An 18103-nucleotide genomic window follows, 5' to 3' on the forward strand; every position below is an offset into this window, starting at 1 on the left:
CTCCTTCCTCCTGCATACCATTATAATCTCTCATCTGCCTCCCATTTTTATTCAAGGTTGAGATCAAGGAGCAGGGATTGCAATCAGGCTTATTATATCATCTCCACACACACACACACACACACACACACACACACACACACACAAACACTAATCACACTGAAAGTCAAATACACTCAAAAGCATGAGAACAAATACAGTGCACCGTTAGAGGGACGTCTCTCATGTTGCTAATCGGGTCATACGTTGAAGTGTTTGATCTACCTGGATCTGATCTCTCCTGTAGTTTCCAGCGCTCTCTGTTAATGCGATGCATTATATCAGCAGATGACACACAGTCTTGTTAATAACCAGCTGTAGATGCAGTTTAGATGATTTGAGGCCTAATTAGAGTTTGTGGCAACATGTAATGAGAATTTGCTGTGAAAGAGCTGGAAGTGTTAGTTATTCAAAAATGGCACATACAGTTCAGGTAGATGAGGATCTCTTTTTTTGTTGTTGTTGTATTTTTGGCCTATAAGGACTACTGGACTGTGTATGTAGTTTGTTCGAGGTTAGATTGTTAGATTAACTGGATGTAGTGTCTGTGAATTTGCAGACGATTGCCCGAGCCTGAGCAGAGAGTTGCAGCCTCGGTGGAGCTGCGCTCTGGAGCAGCAAGCCAGCAGAGAAAACTCAATAAATGGGTCCATGGGGTTTCAGGTGGCGTGGGTCAGCGCGAGGCCAGCTCTGTGGCACCTCCAGTTGGGCTCGCTATGAGACGTGAAGAGCCTTAGTTAAAACTGGTTCTGAATATATACAAAGTTAGAGCAACTGTTTTGTGTGTTTTCGGGCGTCGGATGTTGTGAAGTGACACCTGCAGCCGGCTGCTGTGTAGGAATGTCAGGAGTCACGCTGGAGCCAAAGAGCGCCTGCAAGTGTAGACCTTGTGAATGAGTCCCATCAATACAGTTCAGTCAAAACCATGTCGGCAGTGACCTTACATCACTAAGCAGTGTGTGCGTGCGTGTGTGTGTGTGTGTGTGCGTGTGTGTGTGTGTGTGTGTGTGTGTGTGTGTGTGTGTGTGTGTGTGTGTGTGTGTGTGCGTGTAAAAGTATGTGAAAATTCTCACCATTTTACTCAAGGCCTGTTCGAGGGAGGAGCGGAGATGTGGAAAGAAACACTGTCTCTGATATGATGTGAGGATGGAACGATGATGTAGACTTCACATATTTTACGACCTTGTGTGTGTGTGTGTGTGTGTGTGTGTGTGTGTGTGTGTGTGTGTCTACAGAAACTGGTTCCAGCTTTTGGTGACCTTCCCTTGACCTCTCCACGAGTCCTTTTGGTTATTTCAGCGTTTAGATTCTGCAGTGTGTAATTATGCTGATAATTCTCTGTGCGTGTGTGCACCATTGTTCCCTGTGTGTGTGTGTGTGTGTTGGTTCCCACTGGTCACGGCATTTCTAAAGTATCACAAGTGTTCACAACAGTTTTTTAGAAGAGTCGTGGCATTGTTCAGCAGTGGGAACCCTGCTGTGTGTGAGTGTGTGTGTATTTCTATGTATCAACCTCGTATCCCTGCTCCACTCGTGGCCTTGTTGGGTTTTGTAGGGGTGGGGGGGGGGGGTGGGGTGGGGGGGTAGGTGGAGGGCTGGGGTTTTGGTGTAGATAGGAAGGGATTCAATAAGTAGTTGAATCAACCCCTCCTCCCCCTGTGGATCTTAGGACGGTGGGAAAGTTCAAATCTGCTGCTATTTTCTATCTTTTATCAGCCGGGCTTATCGGCTGGCTTTCTCGTCTGCATGCCTGGCTTCAATAGTCCAGGGTCTCAGCTTCGGCTGCATGGTAACTGCTCTCTATCTCCCTCCCTCCAAACACCCCCCACCCCCCCCCCCCCCCCCTCCCTTTTTTTTCTTTTTTTTTCTTTTCTTTTTTTTTTTTTTGAAACCACCTGTTGTTACATTAAAAAGACAGAGAATTTAACCTGCTAAGAGAAGGAGTAACAGATTAAATTGTCCTGTAGATCATACAAACACAGGACACTCTGTGCACGCTGGCTGTGAGTCCTGGAAAGGTCAGAACGTGTCTGAAGTTATTTGGATGTATCTTAGCCCAGAGGTTGGAACCAGTTGTGGAGGGTCACTGGAAACACAGATGGAGTCACACGGGTATTGAAATGTAGTATTTGGGGTGGGGTGGACCAATTACACGTCCTGCACTGCCCACCTCCTGGGTGAACTACATGTTCCCGGGCAGATAGTGGGCATTGAGCCTGTCAGCATGAAGCCACCCAACTGCGTCCGATGAGTTCATTGAACGTGCAGGCTAATGTGAGTCACGGGGGGGGGGCACCGGTGTTTGATCGGTTTGAATTTACATCTGTGACATGAAAGGCGGGAATTTTTCTTTTGAAAAATTTGTGTCTGGAACATCCACACTCTGTCATTGCTGTACTTTCTTATCATAATGCACACATGTTCACTTTTCTGTGGACTTTCAGAGGAACGCACCATCTCCGCTGTGTTTAAACTGCAGTCTGCTGTTCCTCTGTGATGAACGTGGGAGTGAGGCATCCTTGAGGAAAATGAAACAGTCTGCCGGGGGCGAGTGCGTGTGAAGTGCTGCCAGAGAAGAAACAGTTGTGAAACAGAATACCAGAGGAAAGACTTGATCAAAGACATCGCGAGACGTCTCCACGCGACGCATTATGCAGGAGACGTATGAGAAACTTTGGTGATAGGAATCCATAAAACTGTGGATACTTGATTTCTCGTCCTCTACTCCTACCATCACTGTGCCACATCGGCCTGGTGACCAGTCCGACTATGGCACAGGGAGACGGAGGGACCAGAGACACCCCAACTCTATTTTAAGTATGAATTCGACAGTTGGTTTTGTCAGTTCATACACACTGCCCCCTTTAAAGTACTCTACTGATTTATTACTCAGTTTTCATACACTTAAATTAGCATTTTACTTAGAACTTGATTTGTCATCTCATAAAGAATAAAGAAGTAAACTAACATATTGTTGATTTTTTTTTTTGTTGACAATAATAAAAATATAGACCAACACTTATCTGCTAAATAAATAACCGATGATATGAACATTTCAGCTAATCAGCGAGTTCTTAATATCTCCTCAGAGGGACCGGCTTTCCTCACCTCACAACACCTTGACAACGATGTGTGTATCTGGTCCACTGTATGTGTGAGTGTGTACAGTATTCGTCGGGCTGCAGCTGTAACATGGCAGGACCGCTATCAGCTCTGAAGCAACACGGTGTTCCAACATGGAAAGCAGCAGCCGGGAGATTTATTTCAGCGGGCTCGGGCCGGTGAATAGTCCTCCTGAGAGGCGCCGGACTATCAGATAGGCCTGCTGTGAAGAGGCTGCTGATCCTCTCCTCCAGGGCAAATTTTTCTCTCTGGGGGCATGAAGGATACCCCGCTACTGGACCATCCATCATGACCAGCGCTGATACAAAGCACTGTGGGTATTTGTGTACTATAGGGGCGGTATTGCTGCTATCTCTCTACCTGCCCTCCTCGTGCCCAAGAAGCAAGTATCTCCTCCTTAGAGGCGGAGGGGAAACTAATTGTTACCCCTGCACGATGTCAAGTCTCTCTCACTCTGTTTCGATTACACTCCATCCCTCCATCCGGTGGCCTTCTCTATCGCCTTCTATCTCCCCCTCTCTGTCTCTATGTCTTTCTCCCAAGATTCAGCCAGTGTCCCACCCTGCTGTCTCCCCAGGACCTTTATCAGGGAGACGGCTGTGCTCATTAAGGAGTTAATTTTCTCACTCCTATCTTTGATTAGTATAGTCAACCTAAAGTACTGTGAATTCTTTAAATTTTCCTCCTTGTTATCAAAAAGGGAGAGAGAGGAAAAAAAGATGGGAATGGGGGGGGGGGGGGGGTATTTAATCGTTTAAGTAGTCTTTCTGGGGAACTAGATTTCTCTCTCCTTTTTTTTTCTTCTTCCCAGCAATGTAAAGAAATCTAGCTGAAAGCCAGCCTAGCTCAGTAATTCAGTTTTTAAAGCGTGAGGGATGGAGGGAAGGGGAAGGAGGGAGGTGGTGGTGGTGGAGGAGGGGTGCGGGGTGGAGGGAGGGAGGTTGTGTGTGTGTGTGGAGGGCGGCGGGGGGGGGGTTGTGGTGGCGGTGGTGGCGGGATAGGGAGGGAAGAGAGAAGGAAAGAAAAAAAATGACTTGATGAAATTCCACTATCAGCTCCGAACCAATATGCAAAATATCTCGCTGGAAATCAAATAGCTATTATGTTTTCATTTCCACGTCGGCGTATTTGCTTAATGAAGAGGAGACAGATCAGACCAGCAGAGAGAGTCTGCAGGAGCCGATAACCGCCAACGGCTCCCAGCTATCCGCACAGAGTGACGCTCCCAGTCACCACGCTTTTTCACCGAAAAAAAAAAAAAAGAAAGAAAAAGGGATGGAGGGGAGGGAGAGAAAGAGAACGAGAGAGGGAGGGAAGGTAATGGACTATAAGGGATGGAGAGAGAGAGAGAGCGACAGTGATATTGAAAGGGGATGGAGAGGAAGAAAAGAGGTGGTGGTGGCGGCGGTGGGGATAAGAGGGGATGAGGAACGGAGAGATAATGACAGAAAGAGAGGAGGAAGCGAGAATATAAAGGAGAGACTGCAGGTTGGAATGGAGAGAGATGAGGGATGAGAGAAGAGTCGGAGACGGAGTGAAGAGGTGGAGAGAGCTGGAAAAACCAGGGTGCTAAAAGTCAGAAAATTCCTAGAATTCCTTTAAAGCCGAGGCGTTTAAAGGTCTGGGATACAGTCGGTTTTAACAGTTCATTTTGGAAATTTGCTTTTTGGGGACCTGGAATATGTCTCAGGTTGTTAGCATGTAATGTTAGAAATGTCAGCTGTGTTACATGTTCACGCCGCGTTCATGCATTTTCAGGCCTGTGATGTTCACCCTGCGCTCAGGTGCACCAGCTCACTCCTGCTCCCAGCTCACTTCTTTTGTCTCGCAGGTGCCGTCCCTTTTATTTCCGCGTGTCCATGTCTCTCTTCAGTCTGTCCATGTCTTCACACTGTTGGCGAGCGCTGTTTATTTCCTGTGAGCTCGGTGGCGAAGCTGCTGTGGGTGACGCAGACAGTCACATGGGCGCAGCTGCTGTCATCACGTAAACACGCTTAAAAACACGAATGTGGAGTTTTTATTATGGTCCAGGGGAAATGTAAATTCAGTTACTAATTATAATATATATTCTTTCTATATGTACAGTGCAGTGTTAATGTGAAGGGTGTATCGCATAAAAACAAGGCTGCAGTTAAAGACAGTTTTTATTATCAGTTAACTTGTTGTTTTCTCTATGAATCAGTTCATCTCTGGGTTTCTGATTTATGCTTTTCTGTAGATCAGCTAATCTTTTACTCAGCTAACTGTTTCAGCTCTAATATGAAACCCAGCCTTCAAGTGAGGTTGTTGCAGTTTCCCAGCAGTTGACATTTAGGCTGCAGTCAGTTCTTCATTATTCTAAAATATTTCTTCTTGCGAAAGGTTTCAGCTTTTCAGAGAAGCTGCTGCGTTCCTGCTGTCTTCTGTCTCTGGACATTGAATATCTTCACATTTTCAAATAGTAGTTTGAAGACATCACCTTTGGCTCTGGGGACTGACTTATTTTCTAGTATAGACAAATGATTAAGTCTCAAATCAGAAGAAGAAAATTGTTATGACAAAAAAAAGGTTGGAGTTACAGCGTGTGCTTCTGTGGTGTTAGGAAATAATTCAGTAAACAGATCTGGTCCAAACAGGGTCAGTGAAAAAGCTCATACGTCTGAGTAAACTCGGCCAGTTGCTTCTCTGTGCAGTGAAATGAGCTTTTCCTCTTCAGTGGAATGTGGCGTGTCGTCAGTGCCTCCCACGCGTTCGTTCGCCTTTTGATTTGGTGAAAAAATTTTACTATATTTTCCTATTTTATATGAACCAAAGCCACGTTTTGAGCTGAACTCCCGTTCAGTCTCGACTCGTCACGTAAAGTTTACAGAAACAGATTTTACAGATTCATCTCAGAACATGTGAGAGACGTTGCACAGGACTGACAGAGGCTGATCATGCACCACCCCCAACTGCATTCTGGGTACTTTGTCATCACCATATTAGATGTGAAGATGTGCAGGATGGCTCAATAAGTCCCAGGGATTTCAGATGTGTCAAAAAAAAAAATCTATTACTTTACTTGAGTCTGTCGTCCCCGGAGTAATCAATGTGCAGTCGTTAGCAGCTCAGATCCTAAAGGCCGAGGAGAAAAAGCTGATTTTTATTGAAGCTGAATATAATGGATCGATATCATGGGCTGTGTGGATGGTTCCTCTTGTAGGGAACGGTGGCCATGGAGCTGTGATAAGAGCCCATGCAGCGTTGAGGGAGATGTTATTTAAAGTGCAAAGTTGATTAAAAGTATTTCCTCAGTGGTGGGTAATTCTCTTCACTCTGATCAATAAGTGGCTCCTCTCCAGTGCGTGACTCTGTGTCAGGTATCTTACTTTCTCTCTCTGTCTGCCTCCCTCTCTCTCCTCTCCTTCCCATTCTCTCCTCCTTTCTTTCTCTAAATATCCTCTTTTTATGTTTCTCTTCTCAAGTCTGTGATTTTCTGATACAAGTATGCCTCTCCCTCTCCCTCTCCCTCTCCCCCCCTCTCCCTCTCCCGCTCCTTCTCTTGCTTTCAGGTCTAATGTATTTTTTGTGCGGCGGGTTATTAGTGTGAGAGCGGCGAGGCTTGCGTCTGTTTAATCAGGCTTGTTGAGCATGCAGGTTTGATGTGTGTTGTCTCTGTGTTTAATCAGCGAGCTGCGAGCTGCAGGTTTGATGTGGACGGAGAGTTAATAAAGCAGTATCTTCGGTCCCTTCATCAGCTGCAGCACTTTGTTCTGCCTCTTCTCGCACCTCTAAGACAGACAGCTGCTGCAGTCTCTGCGCTGGAGCTCCAGTCCTGCTGTGCTGCCACATCTGTCTTGCTCTCATCTTGGTGGTGGACTGGATTTTTCCTCAGCTCTTAGTTTTATTTTAAAATCAGACTTCTATCATTTTGTCCCTGATTTTTTTAAAACCGTGTTTGTCTTATTCTCTTTTGTCTTTTGGTTCTTTAAAATGTTAATCACAGTCAAGTCCTTGAGTTGGACACCTGGACACGTTACGTCCTGGTCTTGGTCTCGAGTTTCGGCTCGTCTATGTCCACGTATTGAATCGCAATACTTTTTGAATATGAATAGAAGTAAATAAAAAACAAAAAACAGCAAATCCTCACAACTGCAAAGTTGGACCCAGAGAATCTTTGATGAGGATGATGAAGATGTTTTTTTTTTAAATTTGTATATGACTTGACTCACTCATTAATTAACTATTTATATCTGCTCCAGGTGATTGACATAAAATTAAGCAGTTTGTTTCCATTGTTAATTCATAATTTCATACATCAAATCAAAATATAAGTTAATTAGCTGGTTATTATTTTTGTTTTTGTTTTTTTTCAAAAGTGCTTGTTGATGTGATCAGATTTATTGATAGATTTATAGATTACATTTTTTTAAACCCAGACAAACGGAGGGTTTGGACAAATTAGAAGGTTTTTGTTGAAAAACATATTTAAATTCCTCAAACTGTCGTCAAAATGCTGTTTCACATTGACATAAGAACTGCTGTTTATTCAGATAACACCCTAATTTCCAATGAACTGAATCCATTTGGGCTTCACAACTGTTAACACAATATACTAAGTGATTAATTTAAAAAAAGTGATTGATACAGTGATCAATAAGGAAAACAGGTGTGTGTCGCAGCTTTATTCTGGAGTCACACTTTATCAGCGCTTGTCCTTGGACTCGACACTCGACTCCTCAGTGTCTGTATTTTGTATTTTTGTCCACATGTTGAGGCAAAGCTCTGTCAAACAAAACCAAAGAAAAAACAGAGTTAAATGACCTGGTTCATGCTGTTTGCGTAGATGACTCTGTGAAGGTTTACACACTGTAGAGAAAGTTCATCGCTAACATGAATTTCCTCTGTGTCCAGGAACTGGTGCAAAGTATTTCCTGAATTTCATTTTTCACCATTTCCCTAAAAGTTTTATTTGCCCCGGGAACCATTTTGAAAAAATAAATCGATGTGAGCTTTAGGCTTTTTTTTTTTCATGAACAGTTTAGATCCTCCTTTAGTTCACAACCTCGAAGGTTCAGTGGTGCCGTTGGAGAAGTGTGGACTTAATTCATGTCCCTCCTACAGAGATACACATGTGGGCTATGTCTTTTATTATTTCTCCATCTCTTGAATGAGTTCAGTCCAATTTTCCTGTGGATATCACACTGTAACAATTAATAAGGCTTTAACTTTGAAACTGGCAAATGAAGTAGAATGTGCGGCACTTATCACACAGGCCCAGCTATCCTTTCTGCCAACTATCCGAGACAGGACGAGAAGGGGAAAGAGAGAATATTTCTCCTTGGATAAAAGAGGGGAGAAAGTGGAGCTGAAACTTTTCCGCACAATTTGATGTCTGAAAGCAGTGATGCAGTGATTGATTCATTAAACCAGAGCCGTAATGAGGAAAGAAATCATAATTCAAACTTACATTTTAAACAGGAAATATAATTGGAATTTTATACAGAGAAGTCCCTTTGTACAATTATGATTAAAGGAAAATTAATTGTATGAAAATGTCCTTATAGATACTGAAAATTAGATCTAGCAAAGCTCAGGCGACATAGACCTAATTCTAAAAATATTGTGTACAGGATCGATCTTTTTTTTTTCTTTCTCCTCTACTCTTTTTTTTTTTTTTTTTCTTTATGAAGGTCCAAATCTAGCTGTGTTAATTTTATCTGAAATTAGAGTGAACCATGCAGGCGTGGAAGTTGAAATTAGCCTAAAGATGTTTCATTTACAAAGACAGAAACACTTTCTCAGTCGGCGATTGTTTCCCAGCATTATCTCTGCCTGCTTTTAATTGCTTTGGAAGTGAAATTAACAGAATTAGAAAAATTGCCTCTCCCTTTTTCTACAAGCTTCTTTATTCACGGGTATTGTTGTGTGCTTTGTATAGATTATAGACTCCTTTTGTTCCAGTATTGTAAATATATACGCCCCTAGTCACGGCTTTAGCTCTGAAACAATCCCCCTGTTCGTTCAACACAACCTAATGGAAATTAATTTACAACCTGTCTGGATTGAGGGAGAAAGGTGGAAACGAAAATCTCTGTATTAATTTCACTCTGATTCTGTTATTCAAAAACAGCATGCCCACCCTCCTTGACTTTCCAGTACATCATCATTACGTATGTGAGTTGTTTTCACCCTCGGCAGTCTGCGGCATATTAACCATTTCTGCTTCACTCCGCTCGCACGCTCTAATCCTCTTAAAAGAAACGGTTACCTTGAATTAATAATTCTATGGTGGTATCCTCTCGGGAGCTGAGAATTAAGCATGTCATCTGATGCAGCTGCACATAATAGAAACTGCCTTTTATTATCAGCAAGCTTCCAAACACTAATAACTACAACTCAGTCTTTAGAAAAACAGGCAGTAAATACGACAGTATATTTCAATGTTCAGACCTCTTAATGTTCCATCAGAGCAGCCTGATGTATATATATTATGGAAGGAGAATTATTAATGAAGCAATTAAAAAAAAGTCACATTAAATTCATATTAACTGACTCCATTTTTTTTTTTTTTTGGATGTAATCTTCAAACAGGCTAAAATAGATCAAAAGTACTGTATAATTACTATGGTCAGCAGGGATTATGAAACTGTAATTGATATAGATCAGCCCTGCACTAATCACTCTTTTAGCTACAATTTTAGGTATACTGTAATTTGGCTTTAAGGTCCCCCTTGGCTTCTTGCTATTAATCTTCTGGATTAGATTGTTCAGCATGTCCAATTCTTGAAACCGTTTTTTAAACGAGTACACTTTAAAAAAAAAAAAAAAAAAAAAAAAAAGGATCAGTGTGTTTAGGGTATTTTCCCTCCCTCTCAGTACAAACTGCACATACATAATCCTAAGTAGCTTGTTTAACAATCTAACTTCCTTTTATTTCTCACCTCTCCTGCACCGCTCTGTTTGGACTCACGGCCCACGGGAAGACAATTAAACCCAAATCCTTCTCCTTCTGCAGACCTAAAGTGTAATATTATTCAGTGAAAGTTATTATTCGCTGTCCACAGATAGACATCTCTGGAGCTCTGCACTTTATGGAGCTTTTTCATTGAGGTGATACTCTTATTATTTATATGTATTTGGCGTTGAGACCACCTGATCTAATTAGTATATTTAAACAAAAAAAACAGTGTAATTTGGCTCTGATCTACTTAAATAAATTCTCTTTTGAAAGGTATCTTCATCCATCTGGATGGAGGTGTTTTTCTTTTTTTCTTCTTTTTGCAAATTCAAAGCAGAATCAGGTCCAGGTCTCCACGTGTTGCAGGTATCTCCAGGACCCAACAGGGAACAGAACAGGAGGTGGATCTGACCGATATAAGTACAGGTTCAGGTGTTCACTTTCCCGTCCTCTTCCTTGCGCAGGTTCCCTCGGGGATCTCGACGGTGGCGAAGACAACAACACACTAGACAACGTCAGCCTGTCGGGAGAGGAGGGTGGAGTCTCAGATCCAGATGATTCAGTAGAGGGTGACAGCTCCAGCCCGCCGCCATACACGCCGCTGTACAATGAAGGTGAGCAGAGGGAAGATATACAACATATAACACATATAACATATATATATGTTATATACATACATTTCCACGCGCACACATATGTATATGTATGTATACATACACACACAGAGGGTTTGTTGCCATGACACAGAAGTGGATGGTGTTGTATAGTGGTGTTGTACGTGTTCCCTTGTAGCAGCCGTGCTAAGGCAGGGCTCGGTTTGTGAGAGCTCCAGTTGTCACTGTATCACTAATCTTCAGAGGATCTTTACAGATCTTTACTGTGAGCAGTTTTCACTGGAACTGTTTCCTGCCAAACCGAATAATCCCGGTGAACACGGACAGTGTGCGGCTGAACTGACGGAAATCTTCACCGTCACTTCTGTCAGGCGTCCGTCTCTCGTTCTGTTAAAATATAATCATCAGGAAAAGAAAAATCTAAATCTTTTACCATCCTTGTGTTTTTTTTTGTGTGTTTAAAATATAGTGTCACACTGGCTGTAATGAAAGCCATGCACATGACAGTATGCATCAACTTGCTCACTGCACCTCTTCAAGTAAAATAATCCAGATGTCTGGTTTACTGGCAGTTATTAGTGGTTATTACCAGATTTATCTCCCGTCTATCAGTAATCTGGCAGGAGACAGTTAACGTCACTCAGAGACAAAAAGAGAAAAAAAAACAAAACCAAAACTGTAGAACCATTATGAGGTTGCAGCTTTTCATTTGTGTCACTCTTTTATCTCTATTGTGTCTAAACGAATAAAAAGAAGAAAAAAAAAAAAAGAATTCACGAGGTTCAATCTTGGCTCCAGTGAATCTGCCCCTCATGCTCCTCTTATCCCGAGCCTCCCCCTGTACCATGTGATAGCAGAGTTTTCAGTCATATTCTTTTGACTTATTCAAGATTTCACTAGCTGTGTTTTTTAATCTCAAAAATTCCTGCTCTTGTGAAATTTTGGGGCTGCGAGTGATAAGCGTCTGTTGGTTGGCTTGGTTTGATAAACCCATGGAAATTCTGTCAGGTGCTAATCGAGACGAGATTAGAGATTAGCTGGAGGTGTGTGTGTGTGTGTGTGTGTGTTTGAGGTGAGGGGTGGGTTATGTGTGTATTAGATTGTATAAGAAGAAGAAGATGAGAGAACTCAGGCAGACTGCACACGTGAGCGACTTTGTCTGCCGATCGCAGACCTACTTGGCGTCTTTGTTTCTTTCGTTGTGTGGGTGTGTGTTTTAGCCTTTTGAGCCCCACCCCCCCGCGTCCAAAATAAACACACACACACACACACACACACACACACACACACACACCTCCCCATTACACTGTTGATTTACTCTCCCCTCTCTCTCCTCTCTGAGGTTCCTCGGTTGCCCAGCGCTGGCATTATCAGTTCTCTGTAAATCAGCCATGTTTGACGAACCTGCTCTTTCAACCTGGGATCAATACCAGGTCTTTATCTGGCCAGCGCTGGCTAATAAAGGCAAGGCCTCTTATCCACCATCTGGAAAAGAGAGAGAGAGCGAGACAGAGAGACACAGAGAGAGAGAGAGAGAGAGACTGGTGATAACCACCCTGATAACTTTAGCAAGAAAAACACAGGACCAAGCGCCCTGTTCTCTCCATAACACCCCCTCCTCAACCTGACAGAGAGAGCCAGTATATTAATGCTGATCCACACACACATTCACATACACATACACACAACTTTATTGAGGAAGACTTGAGCATCTGCTCGGTGCGTCTCTCTCTCTCTCTCTGTTGTGGTATGTTTTTTCCCCTCTCTCTCTCTCTCTCTCTCTCTTTTCTAAGAATTGCTCTACAGTTGCAGCGACTCTCCGAAACAAGTGAAGTTCCTTTTTTCATAACAAGGCAATCATAGTTATACATCACAGGAAACCTGATAAAAATCCACTTCTGGACTGATAAGTCGGTACGTTACCTCCTTGTGAACTCTAATTGTCGTGCCCTAATTTGGGCCAATCAGAATGATTTTTGTAAACCACCAGTTTTTTTTTCTGTTTTCATCAGAATCTGATCAGCGGTGATACGGAAAGTATGTGTGATGCATAAACAGACAAATGACAGAGGCCGTCATCTCTTCTGGTTTCATTATGATGGACAGTTGTGGATTGCACTTATGCAGTGTTGGTGAAATGATGAGTCGAATTGTTAAAATAACTTAGCGATAATTAATTAAATTAAATGCAATGATTTTTAAGGGTAAAATAACTGATATTTGCTCATTTCAAACTGACCAAAGTGAAGAGACACAGCGAGCACATACAGTGTGCTGGTCTTCAGCATGTGAGGGGACAGATATGATTGGAAATGATGCAGAAGACAAAAGGCAGCGTTTGAATCAGACGGAGGAGAGGCAGAAACGTATAGCGGGTTGTAGAAGTTAGGAGGCGAGATTGTTGGGTGACTTTGCCCCGCAGGTGTGACAGGGGAAGTTCAGCTTATCAGATTGATGGAGACTGTCTTGCTGTGGGGGTGGGGGCGGGGGAGTGGCGGTGTTGGCTGGCAGAAAAGTGTCTGTCGACTCCTCCTGATACCTGCCTCCCTGTCTGAGATGATATGGGAGATAATATTGATAATATTAAACGCAATAACTGTGTCTCCAGCTCCCCTCCCTCGCTTCAGCCCCTGCAGGATAAAATCAATGTGCCATTCAATGTGATTTATAGCTGAAAATAATGGCACTGTTTAGGCAGGGGGGAGGTGTGTGTGTGTGCGTGTGTGTGTGTGTGTGTGTGTGTGTCGGTCTGCTTGCTTTAGAGTGTGTACAGTATGGTGCCGTGTATGAGTGTTTGTGTGTGGATGAGGTTGAAAGGTGGGTGTGACGTGAAGATGGATAGTATGTGTGTGTGTGTGCGTGTGTGTGTGTGTGTGTGTGTGTGTGTGTGTGTGTGTGTGCGTGTTGATTTATTTGACAATGCAGATCCAATCTCTCAACTGTTACATTAATAATGACGGAGTGTGACGGCGTCACGTGGTCGTGGGGCGTTTATGGCCACTATTGATCGGGAGCTATCGCTGTTTATCGGAGCGGGAATGCAAGGGTAAACACAGTCTTTGTGCAGACGGCTGAGGTGTTATCGGGGTGGGAGCCGAAGATTGGTGGGTGGGATTCAGGGAAGGGGAGCGAGAGCAACAAAACAGGATGAGAGAAGATGGAGCAGGTGAGGAGGAAGTGAAGAAAAGGGCAGAAGTTAGGAGGTGGAGGAGAACAGGGATTCAGACAAAGGACAGAAGGAATGAAGAGTGAGACAGAGGGTTGCAGTTTTGACTGACGTGCTTGTACCAAGCTGCGTTTTACACTCTTGTCATATTAAGTGTGTGATGTATTATTTGATAAACTGTCCAATCAGAAGCTACGTGTGTATTATACTAAATCAATCATGGCAGCCAAGAATGTATCTCACCGTATAAGTGTTTTGTCTGGTGTTAGTATGAGTGGTGGCCTGATTCTGGGCTGTAATAAATAACATTTTAAATCAAATTTAACTTCACTAGCTGGAAACACAGAAAAAGCTGAAACATAAGAACACATTTTGTGCATCGAATGCTAAATTACATAAGGAAATGCATTTAATACATTATTTTAATACAGAAGCAACAAGTCCTCCAACTTGATCGCCCCACCCAAACCCCACCCTCGGATACAGCCAGTTTAAGCATATAGCAACAGGTGTACTGGACCTTTGTTGTCATGGTGTCAATAGGTTTAGGAAAAGATTGTGGTTTGGATTGAAGTACTTCCTTAAGGTGAGAGGACCTTTATTGCCATGGTTACAGTAATAAACTGGAGGCTGAGGTTGTGGAACAGTCATGAATAAAAGAAAGGTTGCTCCTGTGTGAGAGTCCTGTGGCTTGTCGAGCCATCCTTTCACCCCAACCTCCTCCTCTGTGGACTTTGTGGTTCAATATACTTCATCGCAGACTTCCTCCTTTGGAAGGAGGCGTGGCCTCCAGCGGCTGCGTGGCCGCTCCCGGTCTCTGCAGTCAGTTAACTTAACTTAACTTAACTTAACTTAACTTAACTTAAGGTTTATTACTGCAGTATTTTTCTGCTGAAGTGTCTGTCTTATGCTGCAACAATCGTGAAAATTATTAGTGAGGTTAATCGTTAGATGTTGGTGATCCGGTTCCACGCTGTCAGCCTTTGAATCACCTTAACCCTTCGGATGATGCAAGACCAGAAAACAAGAAGAGAGAGATCCTCAGCTCAGATTTCCTCAAAGTGCTGTGATGTAACTATTAATCTAATCTAACTAATCAAGAGTCCCGCTAATAGGGAGGGACCCAGTGTTATGAACTGGCTGATACTAGCTGCAGAGGCAAAGGTCAGGGTTCACACACACACACACACACACACATCCAGCCATTTCAGCTTCAAGCACACATGCACAGGTCCAGCCACGTGCAGAACCACACATGGATATCTTTGATCAGCGAGCAGGAGGCTGTGTAATCAGCTTGATCAATGGCAGGGATATCAATGCTGATTAGAGGAACACAGGCAGCCTCAGTCTCTGCTGAAGGTGACAGGCTGAGGGGAGGAGGGGGGAGGAGATGGAAAGATAGACGGGAGAAAGACTGAGGAAAAAGCCGAGCACAATGAAACCCACCTACTTTCAGTGAAGAGAACGAAAGGGAAGGATGCTGGGCAAAGATGAAGAGAGGGTAAAAAAAAAAACTGGTGGAAGACAAACAGAGAGAGCTAAAAAAAAAAAAAGACAAAAGTGAAGGTGTAGAGAGCGAGGACGTCGTCTCTGATGACTCTTTGATGATTCTCCGGAGTTGCCATGAGAATCAAACGGTCCATCTCGCGTGGCAAGGTGTTGTGTTACACAGCTCAGGGAGTCATTTCACCACTGCCTTTGATCAACAGACAGGAACAGCCACTGCCCAGACACTCACACACACACACACACACACACACACACATTTAGGCACACAGGCTTTCGATCGTTGTTGGGTTTGAAAAGCCGATACTGAAGTTTTGAGTTAAAGCGTCTTGGAGTCAATAGTATGTTGGAGTTTGTTTAAACGTGACTGTTTGTGTTGTGCATCCAGAGCCCAAGACGCAGGACTCTCGAGGAGGCACCAACAATGAGGACGAGGATGGGGAGGAGCGAGGTCCGACACACAGTGGCGGGGAGGAGGAAGAGGAAGGGGAGGAAGAGGAGGAGGTGTTACAGTGGAGGGGTCCAGGTCAGTACAAAAGATTTCCAGTCAACAGCAAATTATTGATGTGGTAGTTTCAACGTACCCGAAAAAATACCCCAAAACTGGAAAAGGTCTAATGAGTCCCAGGTCTTTTCTTCAGTTAAAGTTTAATATTGATTTAATAATAATTTCTCCCTAACGTTTACTGGCTTTGATTTGCAGGAAACACGTGTGTTTCACAACATTTAATGGCATGGTGAATATTTGATTATTGGATATTTATTTGCTTCAACAACAGTGATACATATCTGGAAACATCTCCACCCTGTTTTTAGAGTAAAGGGATTCGGAGAGGCGCTGCAGTTCATTCACTAACGAAATGTACAATATCCATTAAACTCATAAAACCAACCATGTGATTAAAGCGAGACTAACGAAGACTCACAGCTGCGCGCTCGCTCTCTGTCGTCACCACGAGGCGACCACGGACGCTGTGCAGCTCCTGCTGTGACATGTCATAAAACACCAAGTCTGTAACAGGATTCGTCTGATGTGTGCAGATGCTAACTGTTGTTTGTTAGTAAGACTGGCACGGTTTCCATTTGTCAGTGAGCTCGTTCACTCGGGGCCGTTTCAGGTCCCTGTTTTTATTTGAAGAGACTAACTTCATTAAACTGACTGATTAATCATTAATTTAAATGTAATCTCCAGGGGAGAAGAGCAGAGGTGCTGTATCACACATCAGTTTAGCTTATTTGGTTTGGATCTGTACATTTCTGTCATGTTATGGAAAAGTGTTGATAAAATGGTGTATTTTCACAACAAATGTGCTACATTTTAAAATAAATCTATTTCTGAATATCTGTACATGGAAACTTAAGCCATGGTTAATCTACTAAAACACTGTGGCCATGGCTATGATCAACAAAAAGAAAAAAACAAAAACAAAACATCATTAGGGTTAAAAAAAAAAAAAAAAAACATGCTCATTGTTAAAATGTGATGGGGCACAAAGCCCAGCGTCTGGCATGAGAGTTGGACCTGCTGTGCCCCCCATCCTCCACCCCATCCTCCACCCAAACGTACGAGTGTTCGCTTAGGCTCGATATGATGTGCTGTCCTGTCATTTCAGCTCTTAATATGCTCTCAGGTGGCTCTAACCCGCTCTGTATGGCTGTGTTTGTGTGTTCTTTTGTGTTGCCTCTCGCGAGTGACTTTCAGGGTCCATTGTGTTGTCCTACTGTTCCCCTGCAGGAGATGTGAATATGACAGGCGGAGGAGAAATTTATTCAAGTCGTAACAAACACATACACACACGGCTAAGAGGAGATAACAAGTAAATCGCCATAATTTTATTATTTATTTCCTCTCTTATCAAGGTTTGTTTGGTTATTTATTTCTCTCTGTCTGTTGTCTTCAATGAGTTAAACAATGCGAGAAGATTACCGCACTATCTCGCATTATTTCCTTTTCAAGCTGTGCACGTTTTATGTACGTCTGCGCATGTGTGTCTATACGGCATCGGCTATGTGTGTGTGTGTGTGTGTGTTTACGCGTGTTTGTGTGTGTGCGCGCGTGTGTGTGCACATGTATTTTAATTCCTCTGGTGGGGAAGAGAGGATGTGTTCATTATCGTCCTGTCCCAGCCTTGTCCCTTTAACAGTAATTGGAGCGATATTAATTGCTGCGCGGTGGCTGGTTGATGGTAGCACTATGATGCGCACTGATAGGGCCCTTCCTTTTTTTTTTTTTTTTACCTTCCTCTCCTCCTCACAAACTAACTGCCGGGTGAGTGAGGCAGGGGAATGGAGGAGGAGGGGGGGAGGGAAGGAGGGGGGGGGGAGAGAGTAAGGGAGAGAGATAGCCCCTCTATCAGCTCTGGAGCAGGCGCTGTCTTTATCAGGAGCACGATTGGCAAAAAGGAAACTTTGACCGGTCTGAATTTTTCTCTTATCGTCAAGCCTCCCCTTCCTCCCTCCCTCCCTCCATCCATCCACCTTCTCCTCCTCTGGTCTCTCCATCACCACTAACAACCCCACTAACAGCCCCACCCCTCCCTCCTCTCCATCCTCCGCCCTCTAACAGCATACATCTATCCCTCTTTCTCTCCATCTTCTCATTGTTTCTTCCTTCCTCTTCGTCGTCCTGCTCGTCACGTGGGACTGGAATCACTGGCTGGTGTGCTCTTGTTCTTACAAAATGTTCACCATGTATCAGACGGTTCTCCATAAACAGATGAGAGGAAAAGTGTA

At 43.5% G+C, this 18103-nt stretch overlaps 1 protein-coding gene across 1 annotated transcript in view; it reads left to right on the plus strand.

Moving 5' to 3' along the window:
- Positions 1 to 18103, plus strand: part of zfpm1 (zinc finger protein, FOG family member 1) — an 88295-nt gene that overhangs the window by 28064 nt on the left and 42128 nt on the right. Inside the window, exons 2-3 of the mRNA XM_041038628.1 lie at positions 10546 to 10695; positions 15759 to 15896. Coding sequence (XP_040894562.1) covers positions 10546 to 10695; positions 15759 to 15896 — 288 coding nt within the window. The remainder of the gene's footprint in view (positions 1 to 10545; positions 10696 to 15758; positions 15897 to 18103) is intronic.

The sequence above is a fragment of the Toxotes jaculatrix genome, chromosome 5, assembly GCF_017976425.1.
Source record: "Toxotes jaculatrix isolate fToxJac2 chromosome 5, fToxJac2.pri, whole genome shotgun sequence".
In the NCBI taxonomy this organism is placed as follows: domain Eukaryota; kingdom Metazoa; phylum Chordata; class Actinopteri; family Toxotidae; genus Toxotes; species Toxotes jaculatrix.